General features: G+C 48.2%; 1 protein-coding gene and 1 long non-coding RNA gene across 3 annotated transcripts in view; one reads left to right on the forward strand and one right to left on the reverse strand.

Moving 5' to 3' along the window:
* LOC100934550 (transmembrane protein 263) overlaps positions 1-18598 on the forward strand; it is a 333570-nt gene extending 314972 nt beyond the window's left edge. The window contains exon 3 of the mRNA XM_023506380.2: positions 16683-18598. Coding sequence (XP_023362148.1) covers positions 16683-16975 — 293 coding nt within the window. The 3' untranslated portion in view covers positions 16976-18598. The remainder of the gene's footprint in view (positions 1-16682) is intronic.
* Positions 1815-4734, reverse strand: LOC116419705. 2 transcript variants are annotated; one of them, XR_004229994.1, is made up of 4 exons: positions 3782-4734; positions 3227-3475; positions 2183-2455; positions 1815-2084 (listed from the first exon to the last, which is right to left on the reverse strand). It is a non-coding gene; the product is annotated as an uncharacterized LOC116419705 (long non-coding RNA). The 2 variants fall into 2 exon arrangements; XR_004229993.1 differs by having other exon boundaries at positions 1815-2455.
* Positions 18599-19769: the final 1171 nt, after the last annotated feature.

The following is a 19769-nucleotide window of genomic DNA, read 5'->3' on the forward strand; positions in this document are numbered from 1 at the left end:
CAATCCCCAATAGAAAGTAAGCTCTTTGAGGCTGAGAATGGTGTCACTCTTGCCTGTGTATGTATTTTACATGATTATCTTTGGGCCCAGACCTGTGAAAGGGCTTCCTTTGGATAAACACCCTTCCCCTTTGGATTCTCATAGGCAATATGGTCTTGAAGTCAAAGCTCAGAGTTTCTGGGCTGATCTCTTTCCTCAGTTTCCCCATCTATAAAATAGGGACAATACTGCTTATAATGCTAATTTCATAGGCCTTTGCATGGGGGATGCCTTCAGGTTCCAGAGAGAGCTGCGATGTATTCTGATCTGGGTAAAATCAGGTTGATAACATCATCGAGGGGCAGATAAGGATTCTGAAAATCCAGCCCTGCAGAAGAATGGTGGGATCTTGGACCAGTCAGTTCCCACCTCCAAGCTCCAGTTTCCTCATCTGTAAAATGAGAAGGGCACCCTGGATCTCCTTGGGGGATTCTAGAATCCGGGCATGGCCTGTGAAGGAAATGAAATCTGAGAAGGGCCGCCCGCACAGGGAGAGCTGGTCCTCTCTACAGGTGGTAATGGTTGGTTGACTTTCATTCTTGAAGGGAACCATGACATCAGGGAGGCAATGCCGTGACCTGCAAGTCAATGGGATTTAAGTGACGGAGGCTGGGCAAGGTCACCTGCCTCACTTTCTCCTCCAGAGCCATCTAGGTCCAGTGGCCAGAGAAAGATCAGGATGGCCGGAGACGGCCCTGGATGCAATGGGAGGTCTCTGCAGGACGGGGCAGCCGACTGCCCAGAGACCCGATGCCATGCTAACATCCCCTCCCCTGGACTCTTCAATCGAACCAAACTGGCTTTCTCTCTATTTCTCACACGTGACCCTCCATCTTCCATCAACTATTCCTTATACCTGGAGTATGCTTTGTCCTCCCCTTCACCCAGAGTCCCTTTTCTTTCTCTAAGATGGGTCATATTGCCCTCCCTCTCAAATGACCTCTCATTTAACCATTTATATATATATATATATTTTTTTTTAACTATATATATATAAAATTTATATTGATCCTATATATGTGTGTGTGTGTGTGTGTGTGTGTGTGTGTGTGCCTTCCACTACTATTAGACTATAAGCTCTTTGTGAAATTAGGATTTTTTTCCCCACTTTTTGATACTTGTAATCTCAAACCTAGCACAGTGGCTGGCACATAGTAGGAGCTTAATAAATATTTGTTGGTTAGTTGGTTGGTTGGTTGATTGAGCTAGCTCCACTTGAAGAGAAACAGAGCAGGGAGTAAGGGAATAGTCCAGGGAGGGATGAATCATGACATTTGGAGTCGGAGCACGCAGACCTGTAAGATCCTTTCTCAGAATTATTTATCTTTAATAATCAAAGGACATCCTAAATTTCAGGTAGGAAAAATAAAAATGCACATTTTTCCCCATCCAAATTCAAAGACCCTCTGACATCTACCTGGGGGCCCCAGGTTGAAAACCTAGATGATCTCTAAAAGTTTCTTCCAGCTTAGCTTCCATGATCCTGCAAGTTTCCACCCCATCCTAGAATTCCCATAGTAAGTATATTTCCAAGGAATTCACCACGGATTTGAGAGCAGGACCTGACACACCTGGATCCTTCCTCTGTGATTCTCAGGGACCCTCTCCTCTCCTGTCCCTGATCAAGAGAAAGCAGTCAGACCCCCCAGCCCTAGTCTTGCCCCCATCTCCAGTAGTAGGGACCCTGGGCCCAGGCCTCCAAGGACCCTTCAGCTTGTTTGCATTGTATTTGTGGGATAATTACTAATGGCACAGATCATTTTTATTAGCTGAGCTGTCTACATTAAAATGATAGATTTTTTTTATTAAAAACATCCAAGGGAAATGCCGTCACAGCAGGAGGAGGATAATTTTCCATTTAGTTTAAGAGCAGATGGTTACCAAAATGTTCGATGTAAATAAATCAAGGAGAAGCCTAATCGTTGGGTAAACAGTATCGGAAATTTTCTCTTGCCCGGTTCCAGCCTCCTGCTTTGGGGGGTTTCTAATGAAACCCTTCCACTGGAGCCAGTCACTGGAATTCTCCTGGCTTGGTGGGGGGAGGTCTGCTCCGTGGGAAGATTTTGTCTGAGGAAATCCATATTCCTGGAGAGAGGAAGCCAACCCCCCACACACACACCCATATACACACACCTTTACTCACCTTCCTGAGTCAGCTCTCTTGTTAGCTAAGGTAAGGTATCAGCAATGGACCACCCAGGTGGCCTTGCAGGTGTCTTGTGAGATCATAAGCCCCCTCGGGGAGTGGGAGGGAGGATAGCAAGCTTAGGGCTGTGGGAGGGAAGAGACTACGTGATATGCTCTTGTTCCTCACCTCCGCTCCGCCATGAGCTTGTCCTTGAGCCGGGGGAGTCTCTGGGAGATCCCAGACTTGGAGTTTGAATCTTGCCCCCGATTCAAGCCTCAGAAGCCTCATCTATAAAATGAAGAAGTCAGATTCAGGGAAGAAGGAGCTCTTCCAATTCTAGATCCGGGGCCATGAAGGCAGAAAAAAGCAGATTTGATCTGGCCTTGCAGGGGCTCCCACTGCTGTCTCTAAGCATCCCAGGGGTGATTTTTGGTTCCAAAACTGTGGTACAAATGAAGCTCATGTTCCCCTCACTCCATCCCAGTACGCCTGAGTCCTGCTGCCACAAGCATCCAGTGCATTCTCTCTTTTCCCCTTCCCTTTGGGCACAGGACTTGGAATCAGAGGACTTAAATTCTGCTGTTTACTAGTGATGGAGGTAAGTCATTTTCCTCTCTGGGGAGAGGAAATTTCTTCATCTGCTAAATAAAGAATCCTAGACTTTAGGACTGAAAGAAATGTTTGCAGGTAAACTGGGTCAATTTACAAGTGAGGAAACTGAGTCCCAGGTAAGAGAAATGTTGTTCCTAAGGTCATTCAGGCTGTAGGGGGCCTGGCCAGGATTCATACTCAGCCTTCTCTCCATTATCCATCCCCAGGAGAGCTTTAAGGGCCAGGCTTTAAGGTGGGGCTCTGGGGATGGAGGCTTGCCTCGCCTCCCCTGCCTGGGCCACAGATGGCCGACAGCACGTGTGTCTGGAGGCCCCATAAGCCCCGGAGCTGTCCATGGTGCTTCTGGCACAGAGAGTCCATCCCTCAAGAGGCTCCCACCTCCTGACCTCCCTGCCCCCCAGGGCCAGGAGCTTGGAACTGGCTGTCTGGCGAGTGCTGAAAAAATACCTGTGGCTGACTGACTGACAGTGGAGACTCAGGAACCCAGCTTTCCTGGCTCCAACACAGGGTATGGCCTTGGCCAGCCTTGCAAGAAGGCACCTCCTAAGGTCCGGATCGTTTTGCCGGATATTCAGAAGATGTGGGGGCCTTAACGCTACTATGACCGCGATTTCTCTCAGAGCTGCAGGGACCGTCCACATCCAGCTTATTCCCCGTGCGGGAAGGGAAGCTGAGGGCCCGGCATCAGGGCCAAAACTGCGGAGAGAGTGTTGGCTTTGAAGTCCAGTGCTTGAGGTCAGATCCCATCCCTGCCGCTCTGTCCCTGTGCGACCTTCCTCCCTTAGTGCCACCAGTCTGTCAGCCATCTGCCTCTGGGCCTCCCGTTAGCAAATCAAATTCGATGTGTATACAATGGAGCCTAATACCTTCACTACCAGACATCCCAGTTTCTGACCAGGGCACAACCCTCCTCCCGGGCCCCAGCTTTATAATCATTCCCCGGTCTTCTGCTCCCTTCTCACCCTTCCCACATAAACAGAAATTGCTTGTCAGGAATATTACATGGAAGGTTCTTGGCCAACACAATCTCCATGCAGCCTTCAAACTCAAAGGCTCCTTGATTCTGGAGTTATGAGTAGGAAAGAGTCCTGGCTCGGTAGTCAGGGGACTTGAGTCCCAATCCTGGCCCAGCTCCTTATATGCCCTTTGGCGGGGACCCTTCTCTGCTCTGTGCTACAAAATGGGGCAATAATGATGGCACCGGAGCCCTCATGGAGTTATGGTCAAGGAGAGAGTGACTGGGCAAGGAATCACCAGCCTTGATCTTTCTAGGAGCCAATCAGACAGTAGTGGGGTTGGAGGTGGGTATCCTCAGTAAAGAGCCTTCATTTTCCTCCCTGGACTCCAGACAACCCCAGACTTTCCCATAAGGAGTTTTTCTGCTCTCCACGTATGGGTCCAAGCCAAAGAGAAATTGTTCTGGTGTCCTTCCTCCCTCCCTTCCTTTCCTTCCTTCCTTTCCTCCCCTTTTCCTTTCTCTCTTGCTGTTGTGAGGAGGGATGCCATGGCAACAATTCATGGCGGCGGAATGGAGTGGGGGAGAGGCGGAATCCTCAAGGCTTAGCCCCTGGTCGGCGCCGTGTCTGCTCCCTGCTGCTCTAAGCAGCCCGGCCAGGAAGGCTAATGACAGAAAGCTTTAATAACCTCCAGTAATGGGCACAATTAGAGCTGTTAATGTCGCCGTTAAGAATTGAGCGAATGAGAAAACAGCCCCGTGATTGTTCTCCGAGGATCTGGCTCTGGGAGGGGCCTCAGACACTGTCTGGTCCAGCCAATTCATTTTACAGATGGGGAAACCAAGGTGCTTGGAGGAGAGGTGACCTAGCCAAGGTCACATCCCAGTAACCAATGGCAGAGCTACAATTCCCACCAAGACCCTTTGGCGGTACGCTCAGGCTACTCTCATCCCCAGCCCCTATGGCTGACTGACTGACAGTGGAGATTCAGGAGCCCAGCTTTCCCAGCTCCAACACAGGGTATGGCCACGGCCAGCCTTGCAAGAAGGCACCTCCTAAGGTTCTGCCGGATATTCAGAAGATGTGGGGGCCTGATCGCTGCCCTCCCTCTGCATTTTGAGCTGGAAGAGACCTTGGACATCATCTGATCCAAATATGTCTTTTACCAACTGGGGAAACTGAGACCCAGAGAGGAGAAGGGATTCTCCCCAGATTTAGACGGATGCACTTGCCCCTGTTTAACTGGCGCCGGCAACCATCCCTGGTGACTCCCGGGCTGGCCCTACACCATCGATATATGTTTGTGCTTGTCACAATTACCCTTAGGTTGCTACTGCAGGGAAGCTGAGAAAGGCAGTTAAGACATGGTGGAGCTATCTCTTCCGAGGGAGCAGAGCAGATCTCCAACATGGCTGGCCACAGGAAGAGGGAAAGGAACAGGTTCGAGCTGGGGCCCAGCATCTGTCGTGCCCCTGAAGCTACACAACAGCCCTGGGTCATCGGTTCCGATCCATCATCAATACCCGGTCACATCGGTGACCTACTTTTGCAGAGTAGTTCCCAGGGAACTGATGACTTGCCCGCAGTCACACAACTAGTAAGATTGAAATCCAAGTCTTTCCTAATTCCAAATCTTGGTTTTGGGTTTTGTTTCTGAGCACTCTGTGTTTCTCATTTAGGACATTATGGTCCATTCTTCTGATTTTCCTCCTTCTCTCCTTTTTTAAAACTACCTTCCATTGTGGCTCTGCTACCTTAAGTAAATCTGGCTTGCCCATAGCCCATAGTAAGATTGAAATCCAAGTCTTTCCTAATTCCAAGTCTTGGTTTTGGGTTTTCTGAGCACTCTGTTTATCTCATTCAGAACATTATGATCCATTCTCCCCCCTCTCTCTTTTTTTAAAACTATCTCCCATTCTGGCTCTGCTACCTTAAGTAAATCATTTTATTTCTCTGAGCCTCAGCTCTCTTCAAGGTACACCCGGGAGGACCTGGGTTGAGTTAAAAGTTGAATATTAATTGTCTGTGTGACCCTATGTAAGTCACTGTACTTGGTGTAGAGAATACAAATAAAGGCAAAAACAATCCCTTTCTCAAAAAGCTCATAGTCTAATGGGGAAGAGAGCGTGCAAAAAATATACACAAAGACTAGATAAAATGGAAGCAATCAATGGAGGAAAAGCACTAGCATTAAGTCTTCTTCTAAAAAGGAGGGGTTTTAGCTGGGATCTGAAGGAAGGCAGGAAAGTCAGGATGAGGACGGAGAGAGTTTGAGGCATAAGAGACAACCAGAAAAATGCCCACTTTGGGAGACGGAATCCCCAAAAGGCCAAAGTCATTCTATCACAGAATACATGGAGGGAGTTAGGTACAGGAAGACTGGGAATATAGGAAGAGCTTCGAATGCCAAATCGAAGACTTGATATTTCATCCTGGAGATGTCATGGAGCCGCTGGAGTTGGAGGAAAGAGGTGGCATGGCCAGATTTGTAATTTGGCAGCTCAGAGGAGGATGGACTGGAGAAGAGAGCCATGTCAGGAAAACCAAGCTGCAGGCTGTTGCCATAGTCTAGCAAATGCTAGAGAGAATCCGAGAAAGATGAGGGTTGAGAAAAGACGTTGGATTTGGCCATTAAGAGATCTCTGGTAACTTTGAAGAAAACAGATGATGAGATCAGGATCCGGATTGTAGAGAATTAAGAGAGTGAGAAGGAAGAGTGGAAGTGTTTACTGTAGGCAGTCATCTCAAGGAGTTTCTCACAAAGGGGAGGAGATGGGCGCCCACATCTCCTGGTATGGACAGATCAAGGGCTTTTTGAGGATGGAGACTTAGTCCTGTGTGCAGGCAGTGGGGGAGAAGCTACTAAAACGGGGAAAGTTGGAGACTAATGAGAAATGGGGATGTGAGAGAAGGCAGCCTCTTGGGGGAATGGAATGGGATGGGACCACTTGCACTCTAGAACAGGTAACCTTGGCGATGAGAAGAGCCACCTCTTTGTGTGAGATGGGAAGGAGGAAACCGTTGCAGAAGACATCTATGCGATGTGAAATAGGGAGGAGGGAAGAAGAGGGAGCTCCTGGCAAACGGCCTCAATTTTTCCAGTGAAATATGAAGCAAGGTTCTCAGCTGGGAAGGGAGGGGAGGGGAGGGATGTAAAGGTCTAGAAATGATGCTGTGGTAAGTGGGATAGTGAGTTAATTACTATCATCCCTGCCACAGTGAGAGCCCATTTGAGATTACATAACATAAATTTGTAGTGGACCCGGTCAGCATGTTTTCACGATTTCTCCCGTTTTGTTCTGCAGCGTGTCAATAGAAATGAAGGTGGAAAATGGTGGGAGTAATGCAAGGCAGATGCTTGTCAGAGCAAGACCTTCAATAGGATGAGGGGGCGAGAGACTAAAGTGAAGAGGAAGTGTAGAGTTGAACTGCTTCCCAGAGGGGTCAAAATGGGAAAAGTGTAGCCAATGCAGGGGAGGGGAAAGGCTGGGAAAAAATTCGATGATTTTCCAACTAATTACAAAAGTTCTTGGTTAATTAAAACATCCTTGAAAGTCATGGGATGAACTGAAGAAGCATTGTAGTCACGTTTTGTGGATCATCCATAAAATAGAAAACTGGTTTAGAACCCAAACATTTGAGTAAATAGTAGTTGAGGGGAAAGAGAGCCAGTCCCCTGAAAAAGAATTGTATGAGGGGCAGAGGGGAGAAGAACTCCAGCCTTGGTTTCAATCTTGGTCTTCTCCCTGAGCTTCCAAGTCCAATCTACCCACAATGCCATGGAGCTGCCATCCAGACTCACCCTGGTCAAACTCAGATCTAACATGAGTTACTTAAGTACTTAATAACTTAAATAACGTAAGTCAGAGAAAGAAGGAACATCACATATTTCTCTGGAGCCTAATAAGAAACTTCTGGTTTCTTCCAGTTCTAGTAGTCTCCACACACACTCCTCAGGGCCTCTACTCCACAACCCTACCAAACTACAACTAGGGAGAGGGGCTAGGTCTTGATTTCACTGCTATTTCCCTAAATGGAGATTCCCTCTAGCAATGCAAGTGGGTGCAATTTAAGCTTAGAGATTTACCTCAAACCCTGAGAGGTGAGTGAGTGCCCAGCATCCCCCCCACACACAGCCAGGGCGAGTCACAGGCCTTGGGCCCTGATTCCTGGGCCTCCGAGGCTAGCTCTCCCTCACTACACACACCACTTCTTGTAGTCCCTGTGGATAATAATTCATTGACCGAGGCTCTTAATAGCTAATTTTTTAAATCCCCTTGACCCAGGTCGATAGCAAAGTTAACAACCAGTTTGTTGAGAGTTTTAGCCCCTGACCACTTAACCTAGGCTATTAATTGTGGGCAGAAGCCACATAATTGCAGACAAGTATAGAAGTGTGGCAGCCATGGAGATGCTGGCTTGGCTGGGGGAGAGGGTTTCTGACACTTCCCCAAGAGCAGCAAGAGCTGCCCCTTGGGAGGAAGTATGACACACACCAGGAATAACCTGCAGGGACTGTGGCAAAGAATAGGGGAGAGAGAAGTTGGGGAGCTCTTCACCTTCCATTTGACAACCCATCTGGTAGATTTCCATTTTAAATATTTTTGCTAATTGGGTATTAATCTCTCCTCTTTCTATATAGCTAAAGGGCAACTGTTTTCAGTATTCTTTAAATTTTGATGAAAGCCCCAATGGCTCAACCCTAGTTTAAGTTCTGCCCCTAACGTCAAAAGACCATAGGATCATCTAGTCCAAAGTTTCACTGTGGCCTGCAACCCCCTATGGGTCATGTAACTATGTAAGGATTATGAAAAATTTGACAGCAGCAAAAGGAATCAAGTATTCTGCCAAGATTTACTTCTTTATATAAAAATAAACGAGCACAGTTATCCCATTACTGTACAAAATTGTTTTCTATGGTAATAATTGGTAAAATTATATGTGTGCCAAAAATTGTTTTAAAATAAGTTTCTTTGTGATTTATTATCAGTAAATTTTTAAAATCTCCATGAACCAGGTCAATAACAAAGTTAACAATCAGCCATTTCTTTTATGTACTTATATACCTGGGGTCACGTGGGAAAAGGGGTCACCCACGAAAAAGTTTTAAAAGCCCTGGTTCAGTCCAACCCATTCACTTTACACTGAATCCTAGAGGGAGTAAATGACCAAGTTCATGCAGGTGGAATGACAGGCCATAAATCTGGAATTAAAAGGGTCTTAGAGATCATGTCCTTGAACCGCCCTCCATCGTCATTGTCTAAAAAAAGAGACTGGCTCCAGAGGATTCAAACTGACTGACTTTTAATGGCCACACATTCTCCATCTCCAAAGCCAGCCTTCCTTCCACTGTTCCCCTAACAGCTTAGAATGCAGCTCTGCTATTTACAAGCTGTGTGTCTCTGGACGAGGTATTTCAAACTCCCTCCGATTCCTGTCCTCGTCTGGAAAAGGAAGGGGTCCCCAAAAGTGATTTCTAAATCCCTTCCAGCTGTAAGTCCCCCGATTCTCGGGGCCTTCTTGGGAGAATGTGTGGACTGTCTTTACCCGACTTTTCAGATTCTCTCCCTTGAAAGGAAAGCTAACAGCTCATGGCTAAGCTAGGTGGAAAGACCAAGGGATTTCCCTGTAACTCGGAGAAAAGGATCTGGCTTGTCTGCTACAGTCCTCGAGGATAAAAGTCAAGTGGGGAGAAAATCATCATGGCCATGGTACTTTTAGCAGTTTAAGAGCTTGTAGAAAGATGGCTCCTGCCTCCTTCCTCCCAGTCCCGTATCCCTGCCCTGGCAGAGAATTATGAGTTCAAAAAGTGCTCATGAATCCAGTAACCCAATGCCCTCCATTTGCAGACGAGGGACACTGAGGACTCTCCCATGGCCAGGGAGCACAGACTAGAGTCCAAAAGAAAAGTCAATATGGTGTAATTGGGGGGGGGGTGAATTTTGAGTCACAGATCATAGATTGGGAGAGAAGAGACCTTTGGGGTTGACCTCAGAGTCAATAAGACCTGAGTTCAAATTCCATCTCCAATACTTCCTAGGTGCAAGATTCTAAGCAATTCACCAAACCTCTGGGAAACTCAGTTTCCCCATTTGTAAAATGGGAGATAATTACAGCACTTACCTCAAATGGTGGTTATGAGGATCTAATGAGATGCTATGTATAAGAAGCTTTGCAAACTCAAATGCCTTAGAGAAAAATCAACTGTTATTATTTCCTTCTGAGTCATCCCACCTCCTTATTCCATTTCCTTCCTAACGTCACCCTCTGGTCCTTGAGATTGTAACACAAAGCCGATGCTCTTTCCACAGCACCACACCCGGCCCAGCCTCCTCCTCCATCTACAGATGAGGAAACTGAGGTTCCAAGGTGACCCAAGGTCACAGGGCTACAGAGGTGTTACCTGGGGCAACACGGGTGTGGAACCCCAGCCCTGCCAGCTGCCAGCTGAGTGACTTTGGGTCAATCACTTCTCTCACCTGTAAAATGAGGAGATTGGATGTTACGATCCCTCAGGTCTTTTATCTGTAGCATGAATTAGGAGAATATCTCTAGCATCTGCTGCAGCAGCAGCACACAAAATACCCCAGGCTTGGGTGGAAATCTGGTTACACTGTGAAATGGGGATGGTGTCCATCAGCGTCGATAGTTCCTTGACTCCATCTGTGTGATGCATCCTCCATGACCAGAGCATGGCCCTCCACCCCTACTGGACACTTGTACTATACTCTGTGGCATTACAAGGGCACTCTGGTGTGGAACTTCCTTGCAGGCTGTCCTTAGGAAACAGGCACGGGGGGCTACTGCTAAGCTTTTCCAGGCCTCGGACTGAGCCTGAGCCCAGCTAGCTCATCCTTAGAGACCCCAGGTTCACCGCTAGGCCATGAGAAGGCATTCTTCCTTTAGGGGAAGAATGCTAACAACATAAAAAAAAAAAATATGAGCTATTGTTACAATTAGAAGAAGGATATTTTTGGCCCAAATCCCCTTTCAGGGCCTAGTGTGTTCCAAGTTTATGGCCCTGCTCTCACTGAGGCAAAAAGTCTCAAGACTCACAGAAATCTTTCTTGAACTGTCCCCAAAGTTCAAAGCCTGGCAGGGAGCATATCTTATACTGCCAACGGCTGGGCTTTGGAGAGAAGGAACAGCTGGGCCGCCAACTTACCCCCTGGAGAGATGCTTCATTAGGTCACTGGGGTGTCGAACCATAGCTAAAGTGTCATTCTCGTATTTTCGGAAGGGCAAAATGGGGACAGCAGTAGATAGAATGTCCTCAATAGAGTGAACTTGGAGTGAGGAAGACCTGAATTTTAATCCTACCTCAAACACGTACTAGCTGTGTGACCCTGGACAAGTCATTTAAGCCTGATTGCCTCCCTCCCGAGAAAAAATTAGGTGGGAGTCTTCAAGCAAAGGTTGGATAGAACAGATGTATTATCACAGAGACTCCTTTGAGGGACGAGTGGGACTCTTCCCCCTCTAAAATTCTGTTATTATATCGAAGCAGTGAAAATAACAGGGGACTGCAAAGCAGAAGTCCTATGTTGGCTGCTTATTCCTCACTCTATTCCCTGTGATTCTAATCTTCCCCTGCCAACAAGGAGAAGCCTTACAGAGATGCAGAAGAGCAGGTGACTCAGAGCCAGCAGAACCCTAAATTCAAATCCTGGTTCTGATACTTCCTAATGGCGAGATTGTGAGCAAGGCGTTTCCTTCCCCCAGACCTCAGTTTCCTCATCTGTGAAATCTCTAACACAGGGATTTATACTACCTGCCTCACAGGGTTATCGTGAGGGAAGCCCCTTGTGAACCTTGATATCCTGAAACTGGAGTGACCACTGCTATCTGTGTGACTATAGACAACGTTTAGTGTTTAGTTTTCTCATTGATGAAAAGTGAGAGGATTGGACCCGATGATCCAACTTCAAGGAGAGAGTGAAAGAGTGTTGACTTTTGAATCGAAGACCCAAGTTCTATCCTGGATCTTCTATTCGACTGGCTCTGTGACCTTATAACCTTCGTGGGCCTGTTTCCTCAAGGAACAGGTTGAGCCAGATGACCTTCAGTGCTGCTTTTTGCTCTAAATCTAAGTTGACGGCAACATCATTTGATAAATCGGATGATCATGGGAGTGTCCCAAGAGAGGCCATCGCTGCTTTTGAAACCTCAGATCTTCACATCCTCGAGCATCCAAAAGCTGTCCCACTGTACCCAGGACACGTCGTTGCCTTAGCAACTGTGAAAAGAAGCAAAGAATCTTGCTGAGGCAGCAGAATGGAGCTTGCTGTTGGGGTGGGAGGGAAAGGTAGAAAGTTAGAAGGGGAAATTTTAAGGAGGGTGGAGAGATTCTCTTCCCTGGATTTTACCCAGAAGTGCAGCTTCACTCACTCTCTCAAGGCTTTCTCTCAACCCCCTTCCTGAACTTTAAATGCCCCTCCCTTCCCGAATCAGCCAATGTAAAGGCCAATGATTCAGCCTATGTCTCTGGTTAGCACAGTCAGATGGAGCTAATGAGGCCAAGGTCTAGGGCTGGATCCCTCTGAAGGCCAGTTAGCTTTGCTCTCATCCGTGGCCACGGGCTGATCTCCTGACCTTGGCCATCTGCCGAGCCTGTGCCTTGGGTTACGGGGAAGAATAATTCCCAGAATATTCTATACAGGAGACCTCATAGGTCACCTAGTCCAAACAGGACCTGAATGGAAATCCCCTCTCTGACATCCACAGAAAATGGCCATCCAGCTTTTACTGTGGACAGGAAATCCACCATCTTCCCAAAGCAGGCCATACCACCTCAAGGAAATTCTAATTATAAGAAAATTTTCCTTGTTATCTACCTTCCTCACCTTCAACTTTTTGCTGCTCATTTTGCCCTCTAGGATTACAAGCAGTACTAGTCTAATCATCTTCCACAGGGCAGCCTTTAAAATACAGATATCAGCTCCTCAACAAAGCTTTATTAAAACTTATTAAAGAACTGAGGATGAGAAGATAGATTGAACACAGACTTTTCTCTTAAGAAACTTAAATGAGAAGATGGGTACAAAACAATGGTACTCAGGAAAGATAGAGAAAGAAAGAGAAAGAGAGAGGAAGAGGAAGAAGAAAAGAAAAAAGAACAAGAAGGAAGAAGAAGAGAAAAAGAAGAAGAAAAGAAATGAGGGAAGGAGGGAGCAGAGAGCAAAGAAATTTAAGGAGAGACCATTTGTCCCTCAAGGGAGGGAGGGTGTGAGAAGGAGGTAGATCAACAATGACTTCATAGAAGAGATGGTACCTGTTGTGAAACAATAAAATTCTGATTTGCCTGGAACATAGAATTCATAAAAGGGGTTGATATGATGGAGGGTAGAGTCAGTTGCATATATAAAGAAGTGACTGAAATTTTTTGAATGGAGGAGTGATATGGTGGGACCTGGGTTTTAAGAAGATTATTAGGCAGTAATTCTGATTGTAGAGGAGAGATTCCCAAAAAGAAATCAATTAGAAGGCTGTTGCAAGAGTCCAAACTAGAGACCATGAAGACCTGAGGTAAGGTAGTAGCTATGTGCAAAAGGAACATATGAGTGATGTTGTAAAAGTAGAAGACATTGTAAAGATAAACCAGAAAGCTGGTTTATGATGTGGAAAGTGAGGAAGGAGGAGAATCATTCTTGATTCTGAAATTGCCAACCTTGGTGATTAGAGAATGGTAATATCCTGAAGAGAAATAAGGAAGTGAGGATAAGGAGAAAGGGAGGTAAGGAAAGAGAGGTAACAAATATGGAAGTCTTTTCTAAGAGTTTGTGAAAAGGGGGGAAAAAATCTAAGCATAATTGGTGCCAATAAGAAAAAAGATGATTTATTTTTTGGTCAGAAACTGAACAAAGAAGGCAAAAATGAGGAATGACCCAGCGGGGTTTTGAAATGCGGAATAGTGGAGAAGAGGGAACTCAGGGCAGATAACCTTGATTTCCTCAGAAAAGCAAAAGCCAAGGGGCTCTGCTGAGAGAGAACTGGGAAGTGGAGGATTTGAGAAGAGTTTAGAACTCCCATTGTAGGGAATAAGATGGAAAGTCAATCAGGGAAGCCTAAAAGGATTATCAAGCATCAGTGAGTATCCAGATGAGATTATGTAGCATAAATTATGGTGTATTTAGTCACCATGGTTGTTTGCTTTAGTGTGACTTTCTGTCATCAGCTGTTCTTCCTCCCAGGGGTATTTGCTTTGTAAGCCTGATCTCTCAATGTAGAGGGAAGGTGTCCTACTTTAGGAATGAAAGCTTAGGCTTTTATGTGTTTGTTGGTAGGCATTTGCAGAGACAAGAAACTTTCTCATTAGACCATGAGCTTCTTGGGAACCAGAACTATTTTTTGTCTTCATCTGCATCCCCAGCACTTAGTATAGAACCTGGCACAGAATAAGTGCTTAATAAATGTTTATTAACTGGCTTCCTGATTTCTCTAAAGCAGGGAATCTTAAGCTTTTCCTGTGTACTGGCCTTTGGAAATCTAGTACATCTGTGGACTCTTTCTCAAATAATATTTTAAATGCTTCAAGTAAATTTGTAGGATTACAAAGGAAAACTTTTATATTGAAATAGTTAACATACATATGCCTGCATGTATATATACATGCAAATATATACACGTGTGCATATATATATATTAAGTTCATAGACTTCAAACTTAGAAACCCTGTGAATCTAAGAGGCTGAGTGGTGGAGCGACCAGGAGATTTGGCCTTGAGACAGAAGGCATAAGTTTATATCTGGCTTTGGAAACAACAGTTGAATGAACCTGGGCAAGTGCCCCTGTGCCTCTGTTTCTTCTCAGTCAAATAAAATTAATGATACCTCTATCTGCCCCTATCAGACTGTTGCTCAGAAGGTACTTTGCAAACTTTAGAATAGGATATAAATGCAAGCTGTTGTTATTATTTTCAACCCTAGTCTCCAGGATTCGCCGGCTTCTTTTCTTTTAAATGACTTTCTCATATCCACTGTGTGTGCTGCTAGCCTTGCCTCGCCTCTGCCCTTATCTGGGCTTTTCTGGGGCTGCCACTAGAATGATCCCTCTGCTCTATTGTCTGAGCTGCTAACCTGCTGCTGCAAATCCCAGGCCTTATCTTGCCTGGGAATTCAATGCTTTCCTGGGGACTGTAAGCTGCTGGGAGGAGAGGAGCTACAAGGGAGCAACTAGGAAGAGCCTGAGGACCCTGGTTTGGAAAAGGGGGAGTACAGTGTAGAACGGGGAACATTTTGTGATGAGGGCTACGGTTGCCATACTTAAGCCAGTGTGAGGAGAAGGTGGTCTGTGATGAGGGTCAGACTTCTCCCTAAGTCTGTGGCCAATCACAGGATCAGAATCTGTGGCCTGGGCTAGGAGTTTGGTTATAGTAAGTGACCAGAGACATGCCAGCAAGGAAGTGGGGACAGGGAGAAGGGCTGGATTTTTTAAGGCAAGATTTCTTAATTTTCTATCACAGACTCTTTGGGCAGAATGATAAAGCCTAAGGGCCCTCCCCCTCTTTTAAATACTCAAAGTAGGTTGATTCCATATAATTTTCCTTCTGCCGCTCTCCATTCCCCATACAGGGGTGCCCTTTCCCATCTTTATACTTTGCACAATGAGGTCCCACCCTCACCTCTGCCTCTTGGAAATCCAGGCTGCCTTCAGAGGTGCCTGATCCATGAAATCTTTTCTGACCCTTCCCCTTGATATAACTTTCTGTTGATTGTCTCCACCTCTCCCCCAGTAGAATATAAGCCCCTTGAGGTCGGGGACCCTCATATTTTGTCTTGATGCCCCCAGTGAGGAGCACAGCGCCCGATGCTGAGTAGATGCTTAATAAACACTTGTTGGTTGAATTTCTTAAAACACAGTTGGGGCTAAAGATGCTGCTGAGCCTGAGCCCAGCCTGCGCCGAAGAAATAAACTTTTCTTGGTGAAAAGGGAACTGGTCTTTGGAGGGACAAAGCCACGACCTTGGCCTCATTGGAACCGAGGCTCACCAACTGAGCCAATCTGGCTTCTCTTGAATACAAACATGGCACAGAGGCGGCACCGCTCCGGGGGAGTTGTGGGCCTTGGCAAGGCAGCGGCAAGATGGTGCCATCCCTTCCCGGTGGCATGGAAACTGGGCACGCCCCTCCCCCTTCTGTTTTAGGGTTAAAGAGATAGGGCAGGGCTTAGGGATTTCACAGCGCACCAGACTGATGGTCACAAAAGAAGGTGAAGTAATCTCTGGTTCAAGCTAGTTCAGGCTCCTGCTTTTACAGATACGCAAACTGAGGCCCAGAGGGGCTACTTGACGTATTTACGTAGGAGGCACTTGTTTGTTGGCCCAAGAGCTTGGACTGAAATCCAGGCCAGGGCTCACTGATAATGGGGACAAAACCACTCCGGCCCGTTCTGTAGCTGGTGAAGGTCTGTGCAGAATTTAACTCCCAGTGGCCCTGAGCGGGACCAGCCAAGGTGGTGGGGAAGAAACTGAGATTGCAACAGATTGGGAGCCCAGTTCTGAACCCAGATCTCAGCTCCAAACCCCTGGCCCTGCCCACCACACCTCACTTTATAAAAGAATGGGGGGTTGTTCAGTAAAGATTTATCAGGCCCTCGTCCGCCCCATCCCAGGTGAGGGGACTACAGATACAAAGTGAGATGGGCCCGCCGTAGGGGCATTACCTGTTAGGGGGAGGGAGGGCTGGGTTCAGACCTCACATTGATTTGTATTTTTCCGACTTTGCGCCCATCTCTCTATCACTAAGCCACAATATCCCTCTAAAACTGAAGTCCAGAACGATTGTGTCCTCCCCCAGAAGCAGAGAAAGGATTTGAACTCAGATCCTCCAACTAATGTTCTTTCCACTGTAGAAAGTTGCCTTTAATCAGCGCTCACTGGTGGCTCAGAACCAGGGAAGGAAAGGATGAAGGGGGTCTCTCTCACCTGTCTCTCCTCCTTCTCTCCACAGATTCACAAAAGGCCCCCGGGCAGCTGGAAGAGCAGGGAGGGGTGATCTGGAGGATGACGGGGGGCCTCTTCAGCATCACCAAGGGCGCTGTGGGGGCCACGCTGGGTGGCGTTGCCTGGGTGGGCAGCAAGAGCCTGGCGTTCACCAAATCGGCCGTGACCACAGTGCCCACCGCGGGCATGGGGCTGGTGAAGGGCGGCGTGTCGGCCGTGAGCAGCGGCGTGGGGGCCGTGGGCTCTGCTGTGGCCGGGAAAGTCCCTTTCACTACCAGGAAGAAGGATAAGGCAGATTAATCTGGCGGAAGAGCCGGATCCTCGTCCTCCCCAGGCCTCCCTTCATCCATCAGATGGGTCCAGCCCTCCTCTGCCCCATTCACTGCTCCCCAGGCCATGCTAGAAGCGGTTTCCTCTGTCCCCCCTCCCACCCCCGCCCCTGCTGGGCCCAGGCCACACCTTGGACACTGTCATCCCCCGCCTGAAGCTCCGTCTCTCACCGTAGGCAGGGAAGATGGCTCCCAGGGCCTCTGAGGATGACCTCCGAGGGATACGGGGACCAAGGGGGCTGGGTCCTGACCGGGGTCAGCTGGAAAAGCGTCCCACAGCACCATGGCCGGCCAGAGCTGGGGCGGCTTCTTCTGCCCACCTGGCTTAAACCCCACGTTCTTGCCCCCAGCCACGGCCAGAGCTTCCTTCTCCTTCTGCGTGGGTAGAGCCAGGTTCTCTCCCAGTTCTCCCCATCACTAGCGGCCTCTAGACATAGACTCCCAGAATTCCAGCACTCACAGGGGATGTCATCTGATCCTTGTTGGGATAATTGGGGAAACTGAGTCCTCTTGACCCCTCAGGGTGACCTTTTGCGGGAGGCAGGGAACGGGAGCAGCAACCATGAATGACCAGGTCTGAATGGGTGACCACCTCTGAAAGTCAGCCCCCTGAGGGCAGCCCTTCTCATGTCCTTGAATCCCAGCCCTTGGTGCCTGGGAAGCGATTTTTGGATGGAATTAGGGGCAGAGCCAGGGCAGAACCCACGTGTCCTACCTCCAAGGCCAGCGCTCCTTCTGCCCTGCCGCCGTGCTCACCCTCGCCCGCTGCCCGACTCGGGCTGAGCGCCTCACCCCGACCCGTAGTCTGCATGCCCCCATTCCATGGTCTCTTTAACCCCAGGGTGAGGGGCTCTCCCGTCCCTCGGGCCCTGGAAAAGGACACTTTCTTCTCCAAACACAAAGGGACAAGGCCAAAACACGCTCCCCCAGGTCCCCCAATAGCCATTCTCTGAACAGGGTCGAGAGGGCCAGTCTGTGGAAGGTGGGACTCCCAGTAGAAATGACCCCCTCGTGGCTACCTTTGTCCTGCCTCTTCTGGCGGACCTCGGGCAGTGGAGAGGCAGGGTTGGACAGGATTCAGACGTTTGTCTGGTGACCTGAGGCGTGTGGGGAAGAGCCTGACACCCAAAGCCCCCCACTTCCCCCCCAGGACCATCACCAAGGAATATCACCCGAGACTGGGCCACGTGAGGGCCCCCTGGCCTCCCTCCCTCTGGCCAGGTCCCGGGGACCCCAAGTTGGAAGAAGCTCAGATGTTAACCAGCCTCCCCAGGTCTGAACGAAGACTTGGTCCTTGCTCTCCCCCAGGAGAAGCTCTGGAGGGGCTGCACGCCTGCAGGGGAAGAGCTGCCCACCTACGGAAGGACCCTCTCTGGCACTGGCCGGCGGCCCCCTTCTCGCCCTTCAGCCCCTCCAGAGCACTCAGGGGAGCAGACAAAGCCCTGAGATCCGCCCTTCCCTCCCTCAGCCCAGGACGGGGGCGGTGATGGGGCTCTGGGACAACCCGCGGCCTTGGGTTGGGGTGGGCTGGAGGCTTGGTCCAGGTGGGAGGCATCCGTGTAATTGTAATGACAATAAAGTTTGAAGCTGAGGATCTCTGGGCTCGGCTCTCTTCTGTTCGAAGATGGCAGCCTGAACACAAGGGGCCATGACCAGGGATACGAGGGTTCTCCCACTGGGCCCCGGAAGGAAGCAGCAGCTGGGAAAGCAAACATCGCTCTGGGGGGGGGGGGGGTCCGGAACCAGGGCGACGGCTGTCCTGGGGACCCGGCTCCGACCCGAGCCTGTTTAGGGCACTGCCCACGCCCGAGTCCCTTTAGGAAGGGCAGCCAGATGGGGAAGACCCGGGACCAAGACCCTTGAAAGAAGGGGAGATGTTTGGTCTGTAGAGAAAACATATCATTACTGTGTTATTTGGAGATTGTTAAGGGGCTAGTGGTGCAGTGGTGAGAGCCCCCTGGGATCAGGAAGACTCGCCTTCCTGAGCTCAGATTCAACCTGACGCTTCCCGGCTGGGTGACTCTGAGCAAGTCACTTCACTCTGCCTCAGTTTACCCATCTGTACAATGAGCCGGAGAAGGGAATGACAAACTACCCCTGGATTTCTTCCAAGAAAACCCCAAACGAATCCCAGTGAATCAGACGGGGCTGAAAATGACTCAGCAGCTATGGGGAAGTGGCTAGGTTTGTTCTGACCCCACAGGGCAAAAGCAGGAACAATGGGGGAGCCTGGAAGCCTCCACAAGCTCAGTGTGGGGGGGAAATGGCTAACAGTGAGGGCAGAGTTACTCATGGTGGGATGGCCCCTTCCCACTCCTTGGGGGGCCTTAGGCAAAAACCAGACCAGCCCTTAGCAGAGACCTTTCGAGGGCGTAAATAGAGCCCCATTACGCATAGAGGCAATATATAATATTTTATATATTTATATTATATATTCATACATATATATTATATATTCATAATTTTATATAATTTATATTTTATTCATTTTTATATATTTATATTTATAGGCAACATATGTTTTATATTATATATTTATTTATAATATATTTTATATTATATTCATATATAATATATAAATTATACATATTTTATATATTATATTTTATGTTCATATATAAGATTTTTGTTTGTTTATAGCTTCTCTGCTCCCTGCCACTTGCGGGTTGCTAATGACCCAGAGAGGACTGAACTCCATTACTGTAGCTTTGGGGAGCCTGGCTTTCCTTAAAGAAAAAGCAGTTTGCCAGGAACCGGGGAGCACT

The sequence above is a fragment of the Sarcophilus harrisii genome, chromosome 6 (genome assembly GCF_902635505.1).
Source record: "Sarcophilus harrisii chromosome 6, mSarHar1.11, whole genome shotgun sequence".
NCBI classification, from domain to species: Eukaryota; Metazoa; Chordata; class Mammalia; order Dasyuromorphia; family Dasyuridae; genus Sarcophilus; species Sarcophilus harrisii.